At 43.5% G+C, this 27,018-nt stretch overlaps 1 protein-coding gene and 1 long non-coding RNA gene across 7 annotated transcripts; both read right to left on the bottom strand.

Moving 5' to 3' along the window:
* Positions 1–11,069: 11,069 nt before the first annotated feature.
* LOC146221052 (alanine aminotransferase 2-like) lies at positions 11,070–15,446 on the bottom strand. The gene is made up of 11 exons (XM_084692919.1): positions 15,315–15,446; positions 15,033–15,122; positions 14,606–14,714; positions 14,049–14,182; positions 13,670–13,913; positions 13,456–13,535; positions 13,089–13,225; positions 12,270–12,444; positions 11,722–11,877; positions 11,452–11,564; positions 11,070–11,385 (listed from the first exon to the last, which is right to left on the bottom strand). The coding sequence occupies exons 1-11, from the start codon at positions 15,399–15,401 to the stop codon at positions 11,280–11,282; spliced, it is 1,431 nt and encodes a 476-aa protein (XP_084549045.1). The 5' UTR covers positions 15,402–15,446; the 3' UTR covers positions 11,070–11,279.
* A 98-nt stretch (positions 15,447–15,544) lies between these two features.
* On the bottom strand, positions 15,545–26,843 carry LOC146221051 (uncharacterized). 6 transcript variants are annotated; one of them, XR_014750777.1, is made up of 5 exons: positions 26,435–26,843; positions 17,728–17,841; positions 17,217–17,622; positions 17,005–17,127; positions 15,549–16,902 (listed from the first exon to the last, which is right to left on the bottom strand). It is a non-coding gene; the product is annotated as an uncharacterized LOC146221051 (long non-coding RNA). The 6 variants fall into 6 exon arrangements; XR_014750779.1 differs by lacking the exon at positions 26,435–26,843 and adding an exon at positions 18,015–20,612 and having other exon boundaries at positions 16,210–16,902; positions 17,217–17,447; XR_014750776.1 differs by having other exon boundaries at positions 16,211–16,902; positions 17,217–17,447; positions 26,435–26,840.
* Positions 26,844–27,018: the final 175 nt, after the last annotated feature.

Raw genomic sequence — 27,018 nt, 5'->3', positions numbered from 1 at the left:
TACGTGTGTTTCCCGAAACATGCTCGTAAAGGATAACCCTCGTACGTGTCTCTTAAGAACTACTTGAGAGTGAATGAGAGGCATGCTTTGGCCAATCGTGGTACGTGAATTTGCATCCCCCGTGCATGTGATGGCCATGCATTAGCTTAGCCAATAGCATTGCAGAAGGAAAGAACGACAACGACATGGGAGCGAGAGATGACGTTGTGTTCGTACAGTGTAGAGGAAAATAGAAGTTCTGGGAAATGCAGGGAGTTGCCTTAATTTATTTACAGAGTGAATCAACTTGTGAAACAGATAAGTATTGTAATGTCATCCATTGATTTCAACAATGTAACTGGGGGCACCAAAAAATTGCCAACTGAACAATCATCATAGTTATAATAATTATAATGCCAATATTATTTCAGTATAGAAATATTAGGCACCATTTAGGCATGTATATCACAACATAGGCAGAACAAGAGATATATTTATTTGCTCAAAAAAAGTTACGATGGTGCCCCCCCCCAAAAAAATAAACTTCCCAAGCTCGTCGTGGGTGCCCTTTCCTATCTCAGTGGCCTGACGAACTTTGACAGTAGGCTAGGTCAACTATTCGAAAATTGCCTCAAAAAGACAAGAGGAGTCAGGGGCAGAAAAAAGAAAGAGAAAGAAACTGCGAGATGATGCCCATGCATCACTTTCAGGTAAGTCCATGTTTATTCATTGTTAAATATGGGAAATGTGCTGCTAATTTAATGGTTAGCCTATGCATACACCTCGAACTAGCTGACGTTATTGCTAATGTTAGCACACTCAAATATGTTAGGTGCAAGCTAAATTGAGATTTTACTGTTAAACATTATCTATACATTTTACAAGTAACTGACGCCAGCTAGCTGTTACTTTACTTTTGCTTGATGCTTTTATATTAAATGTATCAAATAGTTTTAAAATGAGTAATAAAGGTGGAGAGCTCCTTGGCTGCTTTCAGTTGTAAATGTTTTGGAAAAACAGGCTAAGAAATGTAAGGGTGGGGCTGAAAAATTAAGAGACAAAAATACATCAACTTTACTAGACAAGGTTTTACCAATTTAAAATCGGCTGTTTATTTTACATGAAGCTCAAAAAACTATTTTGCGCTGAAATAAAGGCCAACGCTTGCGCGTGTTGCGCGCTCGCATTAAGTCGGGAACTCCGTAACTAGCATCATCAAACACAGAATGTGGATGCATTGGTAGCAGGGTTGCCATGTCTGTGTGACAAAACCAGCCCAATGGCCAATCAAAACCAGCCCAATATCAGAACTCAAAATATGCCCCTGCTAAACCATATACACTGCTTTTAAAGTCCAACAGCATTGCTTTCATTGCCAAATCTATTGTAATATCTACAATGTAACACCAAATGTTTAGTATGCCAGCAATAAAACCAGTTTTTAGAAGATTTTCTCAGAAGACTGAGTGCATTAGGCACGTCTGCACACGCACAGTGCGTGTGTGCATGTGTGCGTGCCCCATGTCCATGTGTGTATGTGCTGATCTGGAGTCAGTTTGGTAGGATTTGGGCATTTCATTTAAAATAAAATAATATTAATAAATATATATATAAAATTTTATAGTTAAAGATATTAATGTAATTTGCATGCGAAATATGTCTACCCGAACCAGCAGACAAAAAAATCAACCCGCGACAACACTTCAAAAGTAGCCCAATTCCGCGGGAAAACCGCAGACCTGGCAACACTGACTGGCAGGGCAGCTGTGGTGGCGTATACGGGGCCGGTTCTGGGGGGCCGGTTCTGGATCTAAGTCCAGGGCCTATTTTTACTCCCAGTCCGTCCCTGCCAAGCCCTGATCAACCACCCTCAACCAGCTGTTTATGGACAGATACACAGCAGAGAACCACCACCTCTCAATAGGTGTTACATTGTGATGCTGCTGTTGTGTTAGGCTATTGGTATAGCCAATAGTATATGTATAGTAATAAAAAGTTAAACTGGCAAAAACTATCGTTTTTTTGGGAGGGTGGGGGCATCATAAAGGAATTATGCTTAGGGCACCAAAATGTCTAGCAGCGGCACTGCAGAGAGAGAAAGGTGGAGTAGGTATGGTGGGCGTAACACCAGCAATGGCACATTGAACAGCTCTCTCTGTCGCTCCTACTCTCTCCTGGTCTCTTCCAGTCTCTTATATTCTTTCCTGTCACTCCCTGTCTCTCCAAAGCTTTCCTTGTCTCTCACTTTCTCCACCAGTCTCTCAGCATTTTTGTCTCTCCTGGTGTCTCCTCGTCTTTCCCGATCAATCTTCCATAGACAAGGTCACTTACAGTAACGATGTAGGGCAGAACAAACCAAAAATGATTCACTTAAAAAACTCAGAAATGTACAGGGGGCAGGAAGACTTGATAATTCATTCAAAGGATTACTTTGCAGAATTCAGTCAAACTGTCCTTTCATTCAGCCTGTCCTAGAATTTCACACAAGCACAGGTAGTCGTGGTTCCACAAAAGAAGATTTTGTTAAGGAACCACTTTGTTCATTCCTAAACTCGTCCTCGCAAAAGGAACACTTTTTAAATAACACAATAAATTGCCACAAGATGGCAAGTGACCTAAAAACGTTATCTTGACTTTATTTTGAAAGGATCCTTTGACTGTTGTTGACAGCCACCATTGCTCCACATGCAGGAAACGCTCCTCTCGCGCTGTTGACCCACATCAGGAAGGACCTCCTCCACTCACCCAGGTCTCCTCACTGGGTCTTGTTGGGCGGCTCCACCTCATGTCTACACGGTGTGTGTACAGACCATGAGCAGCGGTGGAACCGTAACCGTGGTGATTGGAACAGTAATCGGCGAGGTCTTCATCTCTGCAGGCATGCAGCGGCAGGAGCAGGGAATCCGGGCCGGTGATTCGATTAGGCTGACGCTAACCGCGTTAGAGACGCAGGTAGCGGAATATGAAAAGTGACAGCGGACCATTACAGACAGGGGCTTGAAAGCCGTGGCTGAAACAGGCCCAGTTTGAAGCCATCTTTTCTTCACATTGATTGGGATTGATGTACATTGTGGTTCACAAATGAGTCATCCAATGATTGGAACATGTGTACGGTCTATGTCAGCTTGTATACGTATGTGATATACATCACATACATTCATACAAGGGCATAGGTTTGGTCTCAGCTTCAGTTGACGTCGCATTTATGAAACCTGCAGGTCATCGGGTAAACTGCGCCTTTCTCCACCCACTATACCGCACATTGCGAGCATTTATGTAACCCTTGTGCTGCCTTCGGGTCACATGACCCAAGGTTCATAACGAACCATCGTTGTGTTTACCCAATTTTACCCCATACAAAAACAAACACAAATCATTTTCTTTTAACTGTCGCAATGTGGGGGGTCTGAGAGAGCCCAAGGATTAAAAGAAAATGCTTCACTTTGTTTGTGTATGCGGTAAATTTGTTGCAATACGACGGTGGGTCACAATGACTGATGGGTCAGAATGACCCAAAGAATGGGCCTCCTTCTCTCTTTCTATCATGGATCAGCCACCAAAGTCAAAACAGCGATGACTGTTTGAAATGAACCTGAAGCCAATATTTGCAATGTAGCGAGGAGTTGAACAACTGCTGGAATAGGATGTGAACGCTAAATCGGATAAATTCAATGTAATCTTTGATTTTTTCCAGATTGCATGGCTGCTTAATCAGTGACGCAAAATGATTGTAGTGTCAACTCAAAAGTGTGATCCTTGTGGTAAAAAATCCTTTGGCCTATGTCTTCGTCTTGCTCGGCTTACTCCTGAGTTTTATACTGCTCCTCACGATCTGTATTCACACTCATGGTGCCGATAAAAAAAAAATGTTCTGACGTGTCTTCTGAAATGTGTTCTTACGGACTTCGGAAGTTTAATGTAAGATATTAAACATATATGATGTCATTTCTTTGTAATCATCCAAAATAATGCTAAGTTTATGGGTATTTTTGTAGGCCAATGACTGGTCAATATGTTCGATGCATTAAGTGGATAACGCGCCGTGTTTTGAATGGGCCGCGCACCGTTTACTGACAGTATAACTCCCGGGCCACTTTTTCCCGTCCCTGATTACAGTGCGGCATGTTTGTACATACCTCGCCGTGCTTTTACACGCAAACTGCGAAACAAATACGCCTGAAGGGGGCGCAAAAGCGGCCCTGAGTGAAGTGAAACGGGCAGCTGTGAAACCAGCAAAAGACCGTCTACACCCTGTGTCCTCCCCTGCATATCCCTCCAGCCCCTCCTCCAGGCTGGAGAGGATGCACCACTCTCCCTGCTACCAAAATGGACCCGGCCTTTGATCGTTCAAGTGTTCTCCATTAGCTCCGAGGCAGCGTCTCATTCTGGGACAGTGGTCGGGTTTTTGAGGGTTTCCCCCCCCCCTCTTCTGTTCGACTGCTCAGGAAATGGGTGGAGGAGGTGGGGGTGGGGGGCAGCGTCCGGGATCTCAACAGCTGCCGCTGACGGCGTGTGGATGATGAAGGGAAGGGAGGAGAGAGAGAGAGAGAGAGAGAGAGAGGACTGGGAGGTGGAGGACGAACTGGCTTGCACGTCTACGACGTAGCAGAGGATTTGTACGCATCGCACATGAGCAAGCCAGAGGTAAATAGAGACAGAGTCAGAGGGAGGGCCGTGTTCCTGTGGACAGTAGACAGACAGGGTCATCCGGAACCAAGCTCATCGATGGAATCGATGAAAAGGGAGTCAGGTGGCTGAGCGGTTAGGGAATCGGGCTAGTAATCTGAAGGTCGCCAGTTCGATTCCCGGCCGCCAGTTCAATTCCCGACCGCGTCAAAATGACATTGTGTCCTTGGGCAAGGCACTTCACCCTACTTGCCTCGGGGGAAATGTCCCTGTACTTACTGTAAGTCGCTATCGATAAAATTTAATGTAATGGTCTCGGTCACTGGTCTGAACATTACTGACATGGCTCAAGGAATGGGAGCCGAACATCGGTCAAATTCTCCGTTCGTCTTTCTGAAAGTCAGGGTGACACACTCAGATGTAGGGCCACTGCTTATTTTCTTATGTCCAGTGAGGAAAGGATTAGCCAGGAAGCAAGCGCCGGTGTGAAATGTGCTGAGAATGGCCCGAGACCATCTTTTGCAGTGAGCAGTACGCACAGATGCCCATATTGTGTGTTTCCATCAGCACCCCCCTTCCCCATCTGATAAGATGCTGATTCTGCATTTTTGTTGTGTGAAGCTGAGGATATGTGTGCTGCCCCCACACACACACACACACACACACACACACACACAACGCCCCTTCTAGGGGCATGAAGGAGGGATGTGCTTTTGAGGAACGATCCCCCGCACGGAAACACACTCCCCAGCTGAGACCAGGGATGGAATAATTACAGAGCATGTGCGAAATTGAGCTCCACACTCCATGAAGAGGGTGAGGGAGTGAGAGAGAGAGAGAGAGAGACAGAGACAGAGACACACAATGAGAGAGAGGGGGGGGGAGGAAGAGAAAGGGAGAGGAAAAGAAAGGGAGAGAGATAAAGGAGGGTGTGAGAGAAAGGGGGGAAACAGAGAGGGAGGGGGAGAGAGAAAGAGAGGAAAAGAGAGAAAGAGGAGAGGGAGAGGAAGAGAAAGAGAGAGGGAAATGGAGAAATGAAAGATGGATGCTGGCTGCTGCAGACTGGGCCCTGTTGTGCGACAGCCATTGCGTTATTTACAGCCCGGGACTTAATGCATCCCTCAGTAATGAGACGCAGAGCCAATGGCCTGTGATCTGAAGCCCATTCATTCTCCCAATGAGTAAAACAACAGACGTAATAGGTCCTTCAAATCTTTCTCTCTGCATTATTCAGCCTGACGCACACGATTGAATGTGTGTGTGTGTGTCTGGTAAGCATATCCATCCTGCTAAACTTCGGCAGGCTGTGGCTCAGGGGGAAGAGAGGGTCGTCTGTTCGATCCCCGACGACTCCCAGGCCATGTACCGAAGTATCCTTGAGCAAGACTCTGAAGCCCAAGTTGCTCCCAAAGGGCAGGCCGGCACCTTGCACAGCAGCTCCGCCGCAGTCGGTACGTGTGAGTGAGAGTATGAACGGGTGAATGAGAGGCAAATATGGTGAAGCGCTTTGAGTGCCGCTAGGGTAGAAAACACGTCTTAGAAATGCAGTCCATTTACCATTTCAACTTCCCCATTTTGGCCTCTACCCGCCAGTAAGAGGAACACATCCTGGCCGCCCGTTGCTGTTCACTACTCTGCAGAAACAGATATCAGTGACTCACTTGGGAGTGTTGACTCATTCAGAATCTGTCAAACTATTACTGAAGAATGACGTCTTCGAAGACAAAAAGAGAGAGATTGTAAACATTGTAAAAAGCAATATCCCTCTTAGAAAATCCCTCTCTTACCATACATACAGATAGACAATATAAAGAGGGACTAAAGGCCAACATGTTGTCAGGTATGACATTAGCTAGTTAGATGAATTAATCCCGTTTGGGGGGAGTGTGGCATAGGATTAATACCTTATTGGTTATGAATAAAAAATATTTTGTGGAGTTTTTCTAGAAGATTCATACCGTAGAGTCATCTCTACCTTCCAGTAGACTGGTAAATAAACAAGGTTCAACTCACTAACAGGATGCTCCGGACAAAATCAAATCCCATCCTGCCACCCGGTGGTACGAAAATGTAATTGCAAAGCAGGTGGAACAATGTCATAGAGATTGAGGCTGAGATCCTCGACTGAGTGTGTGTGTCTGTGTGTGTGTGTGTGTGTGTGTGTGCCTGTATGTGTGTGTGTGTGAGTCTCTGTGTCTACGTGTGTGTGTGCCTGCATGTTTGTGTTTGTCTGTGTGTGTGTCTGTGTGTCAAGGTGTGGGTGTGTGCCTGCATGTTTGTGTGTGTTTGTGTGTGTGTCTGTGTGTCAAGGTGTGGGTGTGTGCCTGCATGTGTGTGTGTGCCTGCATGTGTTTGTGTGTGCGTGTGTGTGTGCCTGCGTGTGTGTGTGTGCGTGTATGTGTGTGTGCATGTTTGCGTGTCTGCATATGTGTGTGTGCATGTGTGTGTGTTGTGTGTAAGTGTGTGTGTGTGTGTGTGTGTGTGTGTGTGCGTGCACGCTCCCCTCCCCGTGTATCCTCCTCACCCGCAGGCCACACAGTTATCATTCCAGCCGGGGTGCACCACCATCCTCTCCACCGCTTTGATCTGCTCCTCATTCTCCTCAGTGGTGAGGTCATACTCCCTCAGAGCCCCACGGTACGTACCGGATCTGACACCGCACACGCACACATCAAAGGCCGCACTCAGACTCTGCGGTGAAGCGATCAGACACGGAGGTGCCACTGGGGGTGTTTGCTCACGAAGCACAGTGGCCAGCAGTCATGACCCAGTTAGGGGCCGACCGAGGTAGCCCCACAAGTGTGGCAGCATGTGGATCTACTGGGGTGCTGCGGAGAGATCTGGAAACAGAGAAGCTGGATATACACCTCTTGAAAAACATACGACCAACACACCTTGAGAATATGGTAGCCGTTTGCTCAGAGACAACCGGATGGAATCTAGTTGGGGATTTGTCAAGGGGTTGAGTCTTCGTCTTGTAAGCTTTATCTTGGTTTGTGATCAATGTTTTTGTTTACGTTTACTGTTTTCCATAAACCATAACTGAGCAAACAGCATTCTTATAGGCTTGCTACAAACTGTCACGGCCACAGCCATGCACCTCCCTGTGTCTGTAATTGTCTTCACCTGGGTCTTGTTGAGTGGTTTCAGTACTCGTTAGTGTTATCGTGTCCACCTGTGTCTTGTTTGGTTCTGTGTATTTAGGTTCCTGTTTCCTGTGTACTCTTTGTCTTGTCCTTACCCTGGTTACTGTGATTACCCTGTCAGTTTCCCGGTTCTTGTTTAGTGCTCAGTCTGGCTACCTCTCCTGTGTTTGGGTCCTACCCCACCACACACTGTAACACAAACTTGCATATTGTCGCTGTCAGGCAGGCTATGGATCACCTTAAATGTTTGTCTGTGGGTTTTACAAATATTTAACCAATGACAAGTATGAAATGAACTTTGTAACTAAATCTCCTAACTGCCGCACATGACATATGCAAGGATCTGACAATATAAAAACGTACAGACTTTAATGGCACTTTGTTCAATCATTTTTGGGGTGTGCTTGCCTTCGGCGAGCACAAACCATTGTTATCTCACATATATATTATTTATTATTTATTCTTTCTTTTCGCCCCCCTAAGGATGCCTCAATATTTGGACTACATAGACAACGGCGATGTCAAAAGGTTCGTCTCGGTAGCGATTGCGTTGGTTGTATTGGGATTTATGTTCCATTGCACGGTTTAAGTAGAAATTACGTTTTTGTGGCAAAAAGTGAAGCTAACGGTGGCTAACTTGCTAGCCACAGTCACTGACGCCACTAACGTCACCAACGTCACGAAAACTCGCGTGACTATCTCTAGCAGAACATTAGTTTCCCATCTGTTAACTTGGGGGATACTAATCTGCAAGGCAGCTGCAGAAACGCCACAAGCAAAGAGGCCAGGGTGATATTTAATCATTTTACTTTGTGGTGTGAAACATAATTGTGAAATGTAATGTACAATATTAGCTGATATTATTAAGTAAATAGGCCCACATCTACTTTCGGAAACGGTAGTCTACTATTTCACTGAAGCATTAGCATCATGACATTAGCCTCTGTTGCTTTGGCAACACATACTACAGTGGTCATGATGCATCTGTTTTCAATCGTTAAAATAAACATTCCTCACAAATACGTTTTTGTTGTAGGATTTATTTTGACATTAATAAACGATTTGTTGGTGAAATGACCATTACCTGTGGTTTCAAATCAGTGTGGCGGCTCACTGCAACGCTGTAGCCTACCCGAGACACTAATGAGTAGCTAACAAAAACATCTCTTTAGAGATGTTTAGAAAGTCAAACGGCGACGGAACATGTTTGGCTTTCCCCTTACTCAAAAGTTTTTCAATAGGTGAAAGTATCTGACTACTAACCTGAACTTCATTGCCACAGCCTAAACTTTGTCAATGTCAAAACTTTGTCTGTTCATGAAAATAATTAATGTCAGCCTGCTTCAGCCTTGCTTAGCTGTAGGATATACATTTTACTGGGTCTTGCTGCGCTGCTTGATTTATTGAAATTATTATGAAATGTTATGTTTTACTAGCCATTTGCCTTCTTAAGCAAATCACAGTATTTCCCACCCCTCATGGTGTAACTGAGACGACCGTAAATAGCCTAATTCATCTTTCAAGTAATAAGCCCCCGTTGAAGTGTTGAGCAGGAAATTAGCTGGTCTGTAGAGATCTTGGGTTGGTGGTTTTACTGATGCAGAATTCGCTCAAATAAAATCGATAGACGTAACAAGTGGCACATAACATGAAGTAGGCCTAACATTGCATTTTATTTTGTTTGAGTTTTAATAACTTGTCCAGTGCATCGGGGCAAGTAGCACTAGCCTAAATTGATCTTCCAGACTTGCCGTAAAAAAAAAATGTACTCTTCCCGGACAAGCCTTAGCTACATGGCTAGACTGTTGATCCAGATCAGAATCCATCATATCTTGGACACTCAAAATCAGCGAATCTTGCAGCCAAATCAAGTAGCCTATATTTATAGGCCTTTATATGGCTACAAACTTCTGCTCGGTTTCTAGCTGGCTACTTGTTACCAAGTTACAACTTTGTTGCAGGGGCATTCTTTGTCTACATTGCGAGCTAACAGTGTCCGGTAATTATGTCGCTATAAATAATGATGTTAAACCGAGACCACTAAGCCCTCAAAGAAAATGTAAGGTCAAAGAAACAAAAGAAAGGTTTGAGGTTACTCTGAAAATTATTAATAAAATAGGCTTCTAATATTAAACTGCTAAATCCTTCTCTAACTAGGCTCCTCTATGATGCATAATGAAACTTAACGTTTTTTAAGTAATCAATAAGCCTACGCTTGCCCTCATTACTCAAATGATGCCGTTCAGGGCATTCAAATTACATAATAGGGCGATGATAGGAGGATAATAGGACATAATAGGGCAACCAACAAGTTGTTTATATCTGATTACAATTTAATAAGTTATCTAGCGCTGCATCTTCATGAGCTACATTTGGCCTCCTTCTCTTCCAACCAACCAGTATCACCTCTCCTCCATCTGAGTGATGCATGTCATTTTTACAAACTTATTATCAAGGGAACACAATGGTCAGAACTGTAGTCATACACTTAAATGCTTTTTGAAATATGTAAACACCAGGAGTGTATGGAAAGCTGGGGCAGCCACAAGCACACCCTCACAATTTCCCCAGAAATTGTATGCTCTCTAGTATATTATATAATATATATCTTTTTATTTTTTCCTGAAAAGTAACAGGTTTGGAAGTACAAGGTTTCCACACCATGGCAACTTAAGGCATGGTCCAAGTGATGTCTCTCACCTGCCAGCCATAGGGATGAGAGAGGCTGGTTGGTTGGCCATTCCACAAGCACACAAATATAACAATATCACAGGTCTCATTACTGCACTCTCCTACTGGAATTTTCCAACGTTACTTGGACAGTGGCTCTTGTGAAAGAAACCTGCCGTTGAGTTGGAGAGAACAGCTACTCGGCATAGTTAACTTGCAGCAGGAAAAGAGCTCATTCCCTCCCCAAACTTCTCACACAACTCTGGGAATTTCCCCCTATGAATACGGTACACTCCCCTCTCTCACACAGCCCCACACAAACAGATTCATACACTGAAGAATTCGGACCTGTTGTGTACACAGTGGGACACCCTCCCCTGGGAGTCCATGTTCCTAGTCGGGCTAGTAATCAGAAGGTTGCCGGATCGATTCCCAGCCGTGCAAAATGACGGTGTGTCCTTGGGCAAGGCACTTCACCCTACTTGCCTCGGGGGGAATGTCCCTGTACTTACTGTAAGTCGCTCTGGATAAGAGCTTCTGCTAAATGACTAAATGTAAATGTACCAAGACTAGACATGTCCCTGAAGGACAGCACTGAGTCCACAGGAGGCTAACAAAACCATACGCTGAATATCATTCCACACTAGACTCATTCAACAGTTTATTATACAGAGAAAGTTACACATTTATAATTCAAAGTTTAACCACAGAGTTACATCTCGTTTATTGTTTCAAGATAGAGTACATTTCATGATCACCTAATACAAATAAAAACGTTTTTTTTTCGTCCTTAGAAGAACGACAGGTTATTTTGACAGAGCAGAGTCAACAGAGTCTCATTCTATTGTTTGTTGAGCGTCACCCCAGTGCATGCTGGGAGTCTTGGTCCAGGAGGCGGAGGTGAAACGAGGTCAGGCGACTCAAGACCTCCTCCAGCGTGTCAGGACGGGTCAGGATACACAGTCTTGGTGGGGAAAACAAAGGTTGTCACAGGAACCAAAACACACACACACACACTACAGTCTCATACCTGAGGTGATAACTGCCCACTCTCTGCCCATGTTGACTCCCTGCTCCTACGCACACACCCTCCTCCTCCAGTAACAAGTGACTGTACAACACATCTACCTCCACTTGCAATGCCTACACACACAAAAAAAGGATAGTGTTTTAAGTCAGTGACGTGTTTTTGTCATCCCACTTAGTAAGTTAGTTTCCTAATTGATGTGAGGTATCAGTGTATAAAGGGATGACATTGGGCATGGCTGGAAAACTAGCAAGGGTGTCTGTTTGTTCTCACCATTGCCTGTGCGATCAGTGCAGGCGGAGGGCTCAGTTTGGGGTACAGAGAGACACCTCCCATTATTGGCTGACAGCTTACACCTGGCAGACCAATCAGACACTCCCAAGCCCGCTGAGCATTCTGGGCCAGAGTGTTCCGATTGGAGAGAACCTCCTTGGTGGAAAACAAGAGTTCAATCAGTCTTTTCGGTCAGAAGTTCCTTCTAGGTTTAGACTGAACACTTTATGTCAAACATGGATAAACAAAGCAACAAGCCAAAGTTGTGTTACTCAAGTCACAATAGGTACAGGTATAGGGAGTCAGGTTGCTGAGAGGTTAGGGATAGTAAACAGAAGGTTGCCGGTTCGATTCGGCACTTCACCCTACTTGCCTCGGGGGAAGTACCCTGTACTTACTGTAAGTCGCTCTGGATAAGAGTGTCTGCTAAATGTAATGTAAATGTACAACATGGATATGACCTGAAACGAACTCAGTTTCAAGTCAATTTGACTCTTTCATATGGATGTTTGCTTGTTGTGTCACTGCTAAGTGTGTGATGACGTCACCTGTTTGTACGTGCCATAGGACACCTCGCCAGGCTCAGGGGGGTGGACCATAACCTCCAGAGCCAGCTGTCCTGGAACCGGGGCGCAGATGTGACAACAGAATAGTGTCTCCGCAAACAGCATCACATCTGGGTCCACGTTAACCAGCTCCATGTAGCCCGCCCGCAGGCCACACCTACGCGCAGGGAGAAACCACACGGGCACAAACATTTACATTTTAGTCATTTAGCGCAGTGGTTCCCAAGGACAGGTGTTCCTCAGCGACATTTAAATGAATGGTCAGAAGCAGGCGCCTGCAGAGCTGGCTAACAACTCATTCATTTGAATCAGGTGTGTTGGAGCAGGGAAACATCTAAAACATGCAGGACAGATGTTCCCTGAGGACCAGGGTTGGGAACCACTGATTTAGCAGACGCTCTGATCCAGAGCGACTCGCAGTAAGTACAGGGACATTCTCCCCCGTGGCAAGTAGGGTGAAGTGCCTTGCCCAAGGACACAGCACCAGTTGGTACGGCCAGGAATCGAACCAGCGACCTTCTGATTACTATTCCGATTCTCTAACCACTCAGCCACCTGACACCTGACTCAAACACAACAATACAAATGGTTACAACAGATTCTAAAGTTGTTCTTCCCTGGATTACCAGAGCTTAGATTTAGTTACTGTGGTTGAGTTTATGTGGAAACAGTTATGTATTCCATTGAAAGGAACTGTTTGAACATATTATTACCATTAGTTAATCATTTCCCAGAGTCCAAACACTGGACACTGTTTAATGTCTGTCCTACAAATGGGTTACTACAGGCCGGCCAACTCACTCTCCCAGGAGGCTTTTAGACAAGGAGTGGAAGGAGGCCATCTGGACCGTCTTGGAGTACTGTCTGCCCATCTCAAACAGAACCCTCTTATAGGACACAAAATCTCTGCCCTTCCCATACACACTGTCCTGGTACACCTATAGGGCATACAGAGGACAGAGGGGTGGGGGCGGCAGGGTTGAGAAAGAAATGTGTGGGGGAGTCAGGGGGGTTGGATGTCCAGAAGGGCATGGGACTGGGGTGATGAGTCATGCATGACTGTGTGACACAGTGACACTGCGAAGGAACACAAAGCAAACTTGTACTGCAAGTATTGCAAGCTGGCTCCAAAAGGTGCATTTGGGTCAATTCGGAAATAGTCATTTACCTCGTCAACCAATAGGAAAAGTTTTTCTTCAGCAGCAAATTGAATCACTTCCTCTATTGATTGTCTGCTCTGCACATGACCTACAGTATTAAAGCAAATAACTGGACAATGTAGGTCAACGGGGAATACAGGAGATAGAGTCATAGCCAGCCTCATCATCATATGAAAGACAGACAACAAATTGACATGGATTTAGAATATCACAGCAGCCTACCTGTGGGATTGCCTGGGTTGCTGATGTAAATTGCTCTGGGGTGACAGCGCCCCCTAGCATGTTGGAGTACCCGGTGAAGCTGATCCACCTCCAGGGCCCAGCCCTGTTCTTCATGGAGGGGGTAGGGCACCAAGCAGACCCCCGCCACATCCAGCAACATGGGAAGTGTGTGGGGCCAGGGCTGGGGGGCTAAAACACCAGTCTGGGACACCCCCTCCCCCCTGGCCAGAAGCTTGAGCACGACCTGCCGAGTGGATTCATCTATGGATGATGAGCTGTTTCTTCAAGATTCTCATGAGCAAAAGGGTCTAAATGTCTGCATGTGTAACTGTGTCAAGGCTTTGTGCTTTCATTGAGATAAATCTCTGCTTGGTCTCACCGTCAGGGCTTGCTGAGAGCCAGCAGAGATGAAGATGTTCTGGGAGTGTGAAGGCACGCCAGCATCTCGACGGGTGATGAACTCTGCAATGCTGCGCTGGACGTGAAGTAGGCCGGCAGAGTCAGAGTAAGAACCTGCCAAGGAAGAAGACAGATTGACCAAAAATATTTTTCGGGACATACGGAATGTTCTGCAGCCGTAAAGTGTGGTTCGCTGCTCGTGTTTTTTTTAGCATTTTTCCTGGGGATTTCACAAATCTGAATAAATCTGAAGTGTGACGCGAAGGGTTCTGAATTGTGTAGAAGTGGAGCATCAAACTTTCTATTTCACAATTGTTTTCAAGAATCATGTTGATACACAGGTTAGGGGATGTGCAAAGATAGCATGTTGTGGAAACCCATCCGCTTTAAAGTACAGCCTTCCCCATCGCTTCGGGCGCAAAGAATCAAAGGTCTGTCCCTGGACTTTACATTAACAGGGAGAGATCTGTTGGAGGGTGACGCAAGGGGCTAGGATGAGAGTTTCAGGGTGTTTCAACAATGAGTCTTTCAACTCACCCACGCTGCCTCCATCACAGCCTCTCAGCAAGTCCTGGACTCTCTTCCTGACGTCTTGAGGAAGACTGTCGCCATGCAGGAGGTCTGGGTACAGACACCCAGACAAGACCTGGGTCATGACACACACACATACACATGTAATACACACTCACATACAGTATATACACATGTAATACACACAGCACAGTATATACACATGTAATACACACACACACATAAAGGACACACACATGTAATACACACAGCACAGTATATACACATGTAATATACACACACATACAGGACACACACAGTAGTACTTCCACAAACGTACTCCCGAACACACACGCATCCCATCTACAGTTTGAGAGATGGAGAGAAAGACAGACGGACAAATAGCTAGACAGACAGACGGATGGATGGAGAGACCGACAGAATGATACTCTACCTGTCGAACAAAAGAGAAAGGTTTTATCCCTGCCCTATGGGAGTCATCTGAGCTGACATCGATCACTTTTTGGAATGGTTTTCGTTCTGCCTGCAGAAAGTACAGACTTAGGCAGGTGGACCACATGTTTGTTTGTATGTTCAACATTAGAGAAACTCAACATAAATGTCAATCACCACTGGGAAGTGAGCCATTCCCAATGTTGAATTCAAACCATTTCTATACTTTTAATCACTGAAACAATCCTTAGACTACAGACAGGTGTGTGTTTGAGTGATTTACCTTCTGTGTGGCCCACTTCTGCAAAGCCTCCTGGGGTGACACTCTGGGCTCCCCCATCCTGGATGTCACCTCCTGAAGGGAACTCATCCTGAAGGCTGGCTGGCTGACTGACTGATTGACTGACTGATACTATGGGGACATGAATATCAAAAAATCCCAACCAAGCCCTATCCCTAGCCCTTCCTAATCCGATGACTTTATCCAGTTAGGTAGCAGTAATGTGCAAGTGCTGAAAATGACTGATGAAAAGTGAGGTGTTGACCACCTAAGAGGGAGTTTGTCTGAAAATGACTTAGAGCTGAGAGTCACGCAATGGTTTAATCTTTAAGAGCTGTTGTTTTTTCTGAGAATTACAGTTTACCATCAGGTTAAACTATTTAAAAAGACAGCATCACGTGGGTAGGAGAGTTTCTTAAGAAATGAAAAAGAGTAAAAAATTGTTTTATAATCAACTTTCCCCAAATCCTGGTGAATGGTGTGCAACCAACAGTTATAGATAGATTTGAAAGTCAAAGCTACTGCCTACGAAAAATATGTTGAGAAAAAGGTATTATTTCAGAATTATCTTTGTATTCATTAAAAAAAAATAACCCCCCATATTTCTACCTGAAATGTATTTAAACTATTGCATCAAGAAAATTGTTTTAGTCCAAATTTAGGAAATTATCCAAACGCACACAAACAATCAGGACATCTTCTTGTAACCTAGCCGTTTGTTCCACTAAATAGCACAATGTTACCAGGTAAAACATTGTTAATTTCAGTAAAACATGTTGCTCATATATACACAATATCAGACACCACACAACTTTGGAAGCAAATATGATTAATTTAGATTTCACAGAAAGACATGTGTAACTGTCACGGTTTGAGGTGGGGTAGGACTCAAACATGAGAAAGTAGTGAGGCGTTGTGTCGAAACAAATAGGTTTATTTTCAACAGGAAACTCACAGTAGCAAGGGTAATGACAAGACAGGACATAAAATAGGAACCAAAATACACAGAACCAAACAAGACACAAGTGGACGCGATAACACCAACGAGAACTGAAACCACTGAACGAGACCCAGGTAAAGACAGTGACAGACACAGGGAAACACTAGGGCAGGGCAAAACCAAAAGCAACAAGGGGGCACGGCCGTAACAGAAACAAAACAATCATCATATTTTACATTCATATTTTGTCAAAAAGTTACAAACCATAGTCAGCTAGTGTAATCATGATACATAGTCCATCAAACTGATTTATAAAAACGGATAAAATAAGACAGGTGCACAATAACTGCACATAGTGTTTTACAAACACCTGGTAGAAAGAAAAAATAAACTAGATGTATGAAATATGTCTGGTGTTGTCATGTACCCAACCCTAACTCTGTCACTCTTTTGCAATCTTGTGGCTTGTCTGACTTGAGGAAGTCTTCTAGAACAGCAGTAGTATGACTGGAAGAGCCAGCATGAGCAAGAGAGACAGGCCCCCCATATCACTAGCTCTGTTGCACCAACTTTTTTCACAACAGGTAGAGTTGGAAAATAATCTGTCACAGTAATCACTGGACACACATCCCCGTAGAGTGGAATTTATACCTGTGAGAGAAAGAACATTCTAGAACGTTGCTGGGCAATGACTGACTTGACCAAGGATAGGCAGGCAAGCATTGAATTCAGTGCAACAAAATTTGAACTCACCATCGGTTTCGATGAAGCAGCGGTCTTCAATGCCAACGCATTCTATAACTTTTTGGTCGCACACAGTGTCGTCCTCACTTTTACAGGTGAAGCAATGTAGTCCGTTTGGTTTTTCACTGGGGACTGGAAAACACGTTACACTTACAGGACCTCATACTAAAGTTGCTAGTTCCTTGACCGAGAAGTCATAAAAAATATACATATATTCTTACCAGAAAGGGTTTCACTATTACATCCTGTGGTGTTGCAGCACAGAAAAGTAGTAGCAGCACGAACGTAACCCACGTTTAGTGAGATGTTGTATATGTGGTTTAGTTTGGGACAAGCTCTGAAATCCTTGACTTGATCTCGACAACCCTTTAACACCATGTTAGCATTGGCGGAAACCCCGGGGGGACCCCCCCATCCTGGGAAAGATGTGATTTGTCCCCCCCAATAAATCCCTGTAAACATAAGAGAATTTGTCAATAATATTAATAATATACATTTAACATATGTGTTACAGCAGTAATTTTGGTGTCTCCCTCAGGAATTGTTCTTGAGAAAATGTAATATAACTGTCCCTCAAAAAATGTATAGCAGATTTTCGCCACTGCATGATAGGAACACCAGGATTTACTAAAGGAGAGAAATTGACACACAAAGAATATTAAATATTCATGTCTCTCCCAACATGATGAAAAACGTGGAAGTTGTTTTCAGACATATTTCCCATTGACCTACTTGGGGGTTTCTGAAAATATGTGGAGGTTGCGCACACATTTCCTTCACCACACTCCATCAACTTGAATTTTGTACATCTTGCATCGTCACATGAGAAACATTGTAGCATGTCCACTGTGAAAAAACAAGGACACAGACCTTAGCAAATGTCATCAATCCAGAAGGTTCTGACTTTGTTACTTCAGTTTTTTCTCTAGAGGACTGAAGTCAGCATGTCTACATGCATGAGAATGGCACCTTTCTTTTTCATCTCACAAACATCATGAGAAAAAAAACAACTTTGTTACCTGTGCTGACCAGGGTGAAAGAGATGGAGAGAGCTAGAATGAGCTTCATCTTGCTGATCAGAAAAGCGGTCGTCCAACTGTGGACTAAACACTTAAAAATTCACTGCTTTGGTGACTTGTTCAGTTGGTTGGATGGCCGATGATGGCCGATGATGGTTGTGTGTGTATGTGAGTGCGTCAACATTACATTACAGTGCTTCTGTAGGCGTGCGTCACATGCTTCTGTAGGTATGTGTCGAATTGGACGGCATCCAATGATCAAATAATCAAACCATTAGTCAAGGTCAATGATGGTGAGCCAGAAATGAATGTACTAACTCCTGCATCTTATCACTTACTCAAACACCTGGCACTGATGTCGACAGCACCATGGCATATGGCCAGATCATAAGGAAGGTCAAGGACTCCCTCACACGACTAAGAAATACATGCAAAGGTACAAAACACCCAACATCAAAAACAGTGGAATCTGACCTGGGGGGTGTTCCAGAAAGCGGGCTCAACAAACTGTGAGACTAACCCTGAACTCTGAGTTGATTTACTCTACAATGGGAAACCCCGACTTTTCGTTTCCAGAAAAGCTGATATGAATGCGTTGAATCAACTCGGAGTATGTCCACTCTGAGTTAAGCGTGGGCATGAGAACAAAAAGCCAACATCAATGGAGCTCTAATACTAGGGCCACCATGGGACCCGGCGACAAAAAAAAATATATTTCACCACGCTTCAGATAGAAGTGTTAATATGTGTTCATATGGTCAATCTGAGCACATATTCAACAAAAAAGCAACACGGCTGTAGCAGCGTAGAGACAATTGGTGTGGCAGACAATTGCTGGCCGAGTCAAATGCATACATTTGAATGCAGTAGCCAGTCCATACATTGAACATTTAACCACAATGTCCGTTAATATTACAGGTGAAATAGTGGTGGACTTAATAAAATTGCATGTTAAATGCTATATTAAATATAAAAACATACTATGAACAGGGAAGGCATATTTTCCTTAAGCCTATAAGCTTGGGATTGTAGCCTACACGTCACCTTGGTTTTCATCATATTTGACCTGATACAAAGTAAATATCAGTTGATGCCTATTTCAACTTGTAGTAGCAGTAACCCCGAACAGTATGCTTTTCATCACAGGAGGATGATGATGATTATGATGATGACGAGACGTTGACTGCTGCCGCAAAGGTACAGAGATGCCTACATTCATGGTAGCTACTGGTAGTTCTCTCCCCATGTAGCCTACATTTATTTACAGGCTTGTGTGGAATTTTCAGTTACACTGAAATGATGATAATGAATAGAAAACTATTTGCACATTCTGATCCTGTTGAACCGAACATGGACGCTGTACACAGTGAGATGTTCATTTAACCCTCCTTTTGTGTTCAAAAAGTGTTGACACCTTTGGTGTTCGCGGGTCAAATTTGACCCGAACACAAAAGGAGGATTAAGGGCAGGTGAATTCTGTGGAACTGTGGAATTTAATGTAATCTCATGTATTCCCAGTTACCACTAAAGGAGTTGTACAAACTGTATCTCATGAAGCAAGTACCAAAAATTGACCAAGAGATGGCATTGGTGTACTTAGGGCAGAAGAATAAAGACTGATCTTATAAGGCTCATATGCTAAAACCTGGAGTTACTGGACGGAGTCTCAACTTGATCACTTTCACACCTCATTGTGTAACTTACTGTAGCATTGCTAGTCATATGTTGATAAGTTAGGGTCAAGATTGTGGTGTGATTGTCTGTTCTTGGGTATAAAGTGAATGGTGAAGCATTGTTCTGGGGATTCTTGATCTCCTGAGACATTCTCTTCAGCTCTGGCTTGTCCTACTCCTTCCCCCCCTCCTGCTTTCTATCTCCGGTTTACAATGATCAGGGTGGAGTAGGCAAGAGTTAACCTTCATTTTGTAACATGTTTGCCTTGTAATTGATTTCATTCATTTGCAATGTTATTAAATGTTTCTTTTATTTAACCTTACTTTGAGCGTTCTTGCTCTGATTTAACCCATATAGTCAAATAACTGTAATTCCATTGGTATTGGCATTATTTGGTTAATGTTAATACACCGCAGGGCAATTGGTTTCGGTAGTTTGGACAATATTATCCCCTACAATCTTGAAAATGATTTGCTGGAACACCAGTTACAGTTTTAGATCAAATCCTTCATAAACAGCATCGTCACCAGCGTTTCACAACACAGTAAGGTCCAATTCTGACCCGTATCCAAGCGGGAGAACTATTGACCAGCAGGTGGCGCTATACACCTTTCTTCTTCCTTCTCCTGTCCCATAACAGTATTGACCACAATGGTGAAAGTGATCAGTTGCACAGTTTAGACTCCTTATCTTGGGTTTCAAAGACTGTAATTCAAAGCATCGACCCTCACTTCATTCATGAATATTGCTGATCTGTAGGACATGAAAACAAGGACTGGGATCAGCTGTATGGGAAAATGGGTCTACACAATCATGCAGAGAGAGGAAAAAAACTGTATTGGCCAGATTGATGAATCAAATCAGATCAAATGTATTTGTATAACCCTTTTTACAAGCAATGTCACAGAGAGCTTTACATACGCCCATAGAACTCCCCCTCAACCAACCTAAGGAAGACAGGGGAAAAACTCCCAGAAACTCCTAGACACCAAGATAGCCCCCCCCCCCCCCCCCAGATTGGAAACAGGAAATCTGTTCCAGAGAAACTCTAAATAAGAGTGCCCAGACCTCCGTTGTCTCCAATTTTCAACAGAAGTAACAAACAAGTTCAGGTTTACTTTATTTGTAAATTCAGACAAACACAATTAAGATTTGCTCTGTTTGTAATAAAGTTTCAAACTAAACATACAAGCACACACACAAACTTTAGCAGCTGTACAATTCACAAAACACAGATTTTTTTTTAAATCTAGTTTTGAATTTCGAAACAGTATGAGTCTGTTTCATATTGACAGGGAGATTGTTCCAGATAAGAGGTGCTTTATATTAGAACGCCCTGCCCCCAGATTATTTTTTGTTGATTTTGGGAACCACCAGATAGCCAGCATCTTGGGATCGTAGTGTCCTTATTGGGTGATAGGGTGTAAGGATACCAGAGAGGTAAGGCGTACTAATCCATGGAGAGATTTGTAGGTTAGGAGTAGGACTTCAGCTCCTGCTTGGGAGCCAGTGTAGGGAGGAGAGAGTGGATATCATAAGGTTGTATTTTCTGGCTCTGGTCAGTAGACTTGCAACGGCATTTTACACCAGTTGCAAATTTTTGTGGTAGGTACTTAGAAGGCCAGAGAATAATACATTGCAGTCCAATCGGGATGTAACAAATGCATGTATAAATCTTTCAGCATCATCCTTTGAGCAATTATTTTAGCAATGCTACGTAGATGGCAAAATTCAGTTTTGGTAATGTTGTTAATATGGTATTCGAATGAGAGGTCGGGGTCCATTGTGACTCCTAGATTTTTGTCAAGCTGCCAAGCTTTTGGAGACTTTGATGCCATTGAGGTCCAGGGTGAGATTGGACAGATTCTTCCTGTGTTTTTTAGGTAAAATAATTTGTACCTCTGTTTTATCCAAGTTGAGAAGTAGGAAATTGGCTGTCATCCATGTTCTTATCACAGAGGCACATGTTTCAAAGCGTGTGGTTGGTCTCCAGGCTTTAGGACACGCATAGCTCGGAGTCATCTGCATAGCAGTGAAGATTTACTCCGGAGCTTCGAATTATGTTTCCTAGAGGTATGATGTAGAGAAAATAGCAGAGGGCCTAGGACAGAACCCTGCCGTACTCGTATTTTACAGTGGAGCTCCTGGATGAGCTGCTGTCATAGTGGTCAAATTGTGACCTGTCAGATTGATATGATTTAAACCACTAGAGATCCCAACACAGTTCTCCTTACATTCCAGGATAATTTGATGATTCACAGTGTCAAATGCTGCACTTAGGTCCAGCAGGACCAGGACAGAGATAGAGCCTGCGTCAGAGGCAAGTAGTAGATCATTATGTATGTTGGTGAGTGCTGTTTCAGTGCTGTGGTGAGGACAAAATCCGGACTGGAGGGGTTCAGACAACTGATTTGAGGAAAGGTGTTCAGTGAGCTGTTGTACCACAACTTTTTCAAGAATCTTTGAGAGAAATTATCCAGTAATTGTTTAATAATTGCTCGTTTAAAATAGTCAGGGAATTAACCCTAATAGATTTATTAATAATACTTGCCTTGTGTGGTCCAATAATAGGGAGGAGTTCTTTACGAAGTAAGTAAGTAAGAATAAGTAAGACTTTATTTATATAGCACATTTCATACAAGAATTGCAGCTCAAGGTGCTTTACATAAAATCAACAAAAACAATAATACAAGAGATAAAAGTAATAGATCTAAAACATATAACAAACCAGACTAGCCACACTCTATCTGCCATCTCTCAAATCCGTCTTTGACCCAAGCTGCCACTTGTAGTTTCCACACATATAACCACCCAGAGAAGCCGCACTCTATCTGCAGTCTCTCTAATCTGTCTTAGATCCAAGCTGCACTTGCAGTTTCCACACATATAACAACCCAGACAAGCCGCACTTTATCTGCGGTCTCGTAAAGAACTCATTGCAAAAGAGTTCTTTACAAAGTTTGGCAGGAAGGGGGTCAAGATGGCAGGGTTTCAATAAATCTATTGGTTTTAGGAATGCTTCCATTGAAATAGGGTTAAAGTGGGTGAGAGTCTGCTTGGTATGGAGGAAGATTCTGTGTTCATGGTCCTTTGTCTAGGGCAAGTCTGTAGTTTGTCCCTGATTGCATCGATTTTGTGGTCAAAGAATTCTAGAAAGTCATTGGGTGAGAGATCTGTACTGATACCATGTGTACTTTTCTTTGTGAGTTTTGCAATGGTATCAAAATAAATGTTGTGCTTTGCTGGTTTTCTCTAATCAACTTAGATAAGATTTCTGATTGGGTCCTGGTGAGGGCTTGCTTTTACTTGTAAGTAAAGGCTATCTTTCCCAGCCAAACGTAAAATTGAAAGTTTAGTGGTCTGCTAATCACGTTCCAGTTTTCTAGTGAACATTTTGAGAGTGCGGGTTTCCTCTGAATACTATGGAGCCATTTTCATATCTTGCTTAAAGTTCTCCTAGTAGTATTTTAGCCAGTTCAGGGGCTGTGTTTGAGATTATGCAACGGCTACTAACAATTTTCTGAGAGCCTTCAGGGCTCTGGCAGAGTTCCATTTTGAAGGTAACTTGACAATGGTCCGATAGTGTAAGATTGTGGGGCTAGACTATGAGGTCGGTAATCGCAGTTCCCCATGTGAGAACTAGATCTAATGTATGCGAGTCAAGATGGGTTGGTTTGGGTCACCCACCTGGGTAAATCCTGTGAAATCAGGGAGAGCAGTGAAGGCCTTGCTTAATGTATCTGTTGGGTCATTCACATGAATGTTGTCACCCATAATTTCAATATTATCAGTATACGTCACAAAATCAGCAGCAAAATCAGCAAATTCCTATAAGAAGAGGTACTATGGGCCTGGGGGCAATACAGAGTGGCTATACAAACTGATAAGAAAACTTGTGACACAATGCTACCAAAGACATTGTTCTTTTCTCGAACTGTACACAAAAAAGACATATACACATAGACACACAATAAAAGATTTTCATTAAAAACATTATTTATTTGAGGTCTATTATTATGTTTCCTGTGCCTTGAGAGGAAACATCTGCGGCTGGAGTGAAGTGATAGATAGGTAGATGATAGATAGATACTTTATTAATCCCGTGGGGAAATCTAGGTATCTCTCACAGCTCTCATACCAACAACAACCACAGACAATGTGTACAGACAACACAACAAGGCCATTTACACAGTAGATAAGATGCAGTGCAAAACGTAGAAGGTAGGGTGCTGAGCTGCCCGCTACGGAGGCTGCTGGACTGTCCTGCCAGGACATTTACATTTGCATTTCTGCATTTAGCAGACGCTTTTATCCAAAGCGACTTCCAAGAGAGAGCTTTACAAAAGAGCATAGGTCACTGATCTTAACAACGAGGTAGTCCCTAACACTGCAAGCAGCCAAAACATGAAGCATACATTGTGAAAAACTAAACAAGTGCCAAAGGGATGACCCATAAGACCATGCAGTTATACAAGTTACAAATTAAAACCACATTAACCCCAAAAAGTGCAAGACTGTACCTGTAGAAGAACAATCAACAGTTAAATATTTCACAGCGAGTACAAGAGTTCAAGAGTTAACTTCGTTATAACTAACCTATAAGAGCAACAAGTCTCTCAATAAGAGTCATTGTGATCCTGGAGGAAACTAACATCAGGTCCAATCAAGCAAGCATTCTTAAGTGCCGTTGTACTCAGCAGAGGGGACAGTGTTGGTGCTAGCACATTGGGCGCCCGGGCAAGTTTATCACTTGCGTCAATATGCCAATTCCCCACAAAGAACTGATAGGAGAAAACCGCTTTGCAGCGCAGAGATTTTTTTTTTTTTTTATGCTCGTGCGCCCCCCACGGTCCGCCCGTGCCTAAAACCGCCCCCTGGGAGGGGATGACCGACACCGCCCGGCGCCCACGATGGCCAAGAGCTTGCCCCACATCTGTATCTTCACAACAGTCTATGCCTTCCTGACCAGTCTGTCAAGCCTGTATCCCTTCCGCTTTGCTCCAGCTCTGCACCTGCGGAACGGTTCTCGAAGCTCCGCAGTTTAGCAGTCCCTCGCCACACCATGGCAACCAACTCAGTAATCCAAACAAATCAAATCAAATAATGCCCTGCTCCGGCTGGCCCCAAGAAAAAACACGTCCAACCGGCCAAGCGAGACCACGTAAAAAACATTCATGCAGGTAGAAAAGCACACCCTCCCAACACAAACAAACCCACCACAACAGAACAAAAACAAAGTCAGGAAAACTGCAGAAAAACAAATGAAAAACGAAGAGCTGCTGAGACCATAGACATATGTCTACGGCTGAGACAGCTGCCACTCGCAGCGGCGCTACGTCAAAGAAGGGGGGCTGGAAAGTAAACACCACAATAGGCAGTGCCGCTGCTAGCCATTTTGGTGCCCTAAGCTTAATTCCTTTATGATGCCCCCACCCCCACCCTCCGAAAAAAAACGATAGTTTTTGCCAGTTTAACTTTTTATTACTATACATATACCTCAATACCAATAGCCTAACACAACAGCAGCATCACAATGTAACACCTATTGAGAGGTGGTGGTTCTCTGCTGTGTATCTGTCCATAAACAGCTGGTTGAGGGTGGTTGATCAGGGCTTGGCAGGGACGGACTGGGAGTAAAAATAGGCTCTGGACTTTGATCCAGAACCGGCCCCCCAGAGCCGTCCCCGTATACGCCACCACAGCTGCCCTGCCAGTCAGTGTTGCCAGGTCTGCTGTTTTCCCACGGAATTGGGCTACTTTTGAAGTGTTGACGCGGGTTGATTTTTTTGTCCGCTGGTTCGGGTAGACATATTTTGCATGCAAATTACATTAATATCTTTAACTAGAAATTTATATTTTAAATGAAATAATTTTATTTATGCCCAAATCCTACCAAACTGACTCCAGATCAGCACATACACACATGGACATGGGGCACGCACACATGCACACACGCACACACGCACTGTGCGTGTGCAGACGTGCCTAATGCACTCAGTCTTCTGAGAAAATCTTCTAAAAACTGGTTTTAATGTTGGCATACTAAACATTTGGTGTTACTTTGTAGATATTACAATAGATTTGGCAATGAAAGCAATGCTGTTGGACTTTAAAAGCAGTGTATATGGTTTAGCAGGGGCATATTTTGAGTTTTGATATTGGGCTGGTTTTGATTGGCCATTGGGCTGGTTTTGTCACACAGACCTGGCAACCCTGCTACCAATGCATCAACATTCTGTGTTTGATGATGCTAGTTACGGAGTTAATGCGAGCGCGCAACACGCGCAAGAGTTGGCCTTTATTTCAGCACAAAATAGTTTTTTGAGCTTCATGTAAAATAAACAGCCAATTTTAAATTGGTAAAACCTTGTCTAGTAAAGTTGATGTATTTTTGTCTCTTAATTTTTCAGCCCCACCCTTACATTTCTTAGCCTGTTTTTCCAAAACATTTACAACTGAAAGCAGCCAAGGAGCTCTCCACCTTTATTACTCATTTTAAAACTATTTGATACATTTAATATAAAAGCATCATAGAATGTAAAGTAAAGTAACAGCTAGCTGGCGTCAGTTACTTGTAAAATGTATAGATAATGTTTAACAGTAAAATCTCAATTTAGCTTGCACCTAACATATTTGAGTGTGCTAACATTAGCAATAACGTCAGCTAGTTCGAGGTGTATGCATAGGCTAACCATTAAATTAGCAGCACATTTCCCATATTTAACAATGAATAAACATGGACTTACCTGAAAGTGATGCATGGGCATCATCTCACAGTTTCTTTCTCTTTCTTTTTTCTGCCCCTGACTCCTCTTGTCTTTTTGAGGCAATTTTCGAATAGTTGACCGAGCCTACTGTCAAAGTTCGTCAGGCCACTGAGATAGGAAAGGGCACCCACGGCGAGCTTGGGAAGTTTTTTTTGGGGGGGGGGGCACCATCGTAACTTTTTTTGAGCAAATAAATATATCTCTTGTTCTGCCTATGTTGTGATATGCATGCCTAAAAGGTGCCTAATATTTCTATACTGAAAAAATATTGGCATTATAATTATTATAACTATGATGATTGTTCAGTTAGCAATTTTTTGGTGCCCCCCCAAGACTCGGTACCCTACGCACAGCGCGTAGTGTGCGTTATGGGAGCGGCGGCACTGACAATAGGAGAGAGGCTGTGAACTTCAGCATGATCTATGGACTAGAAGTACACAGCACACGCCTAGTCACGCGGTGAAACATGACCTCACAGAAAGAAGACTTATGCAATATTATAATACGCCTGAATGAAATCAAGCATTCTGATTGGTTGAGAGGGAGTTCCGGGGTGTGCATTA

The sequence above is a fragment of the Hypomesus nipponensis genome, chromosome 26 (genome assembly GCF_054491055.1).
Source record: "Hypomesus nipponensis isolate SF chromosome 26, ASM5449105v1, whole genome shotgun sequence".
Lineage (NCBI taxonomy): Eukaryota > Metazoa > Chordata > Actinopteri > Osmeriformes > Osmeridae > Hypomesus > Hypomesus nipponensis.
Note: the sequence above shows the minus strand (reverse complement) of the source record. Positions and strands in the feature narration are given on the sequence as shown.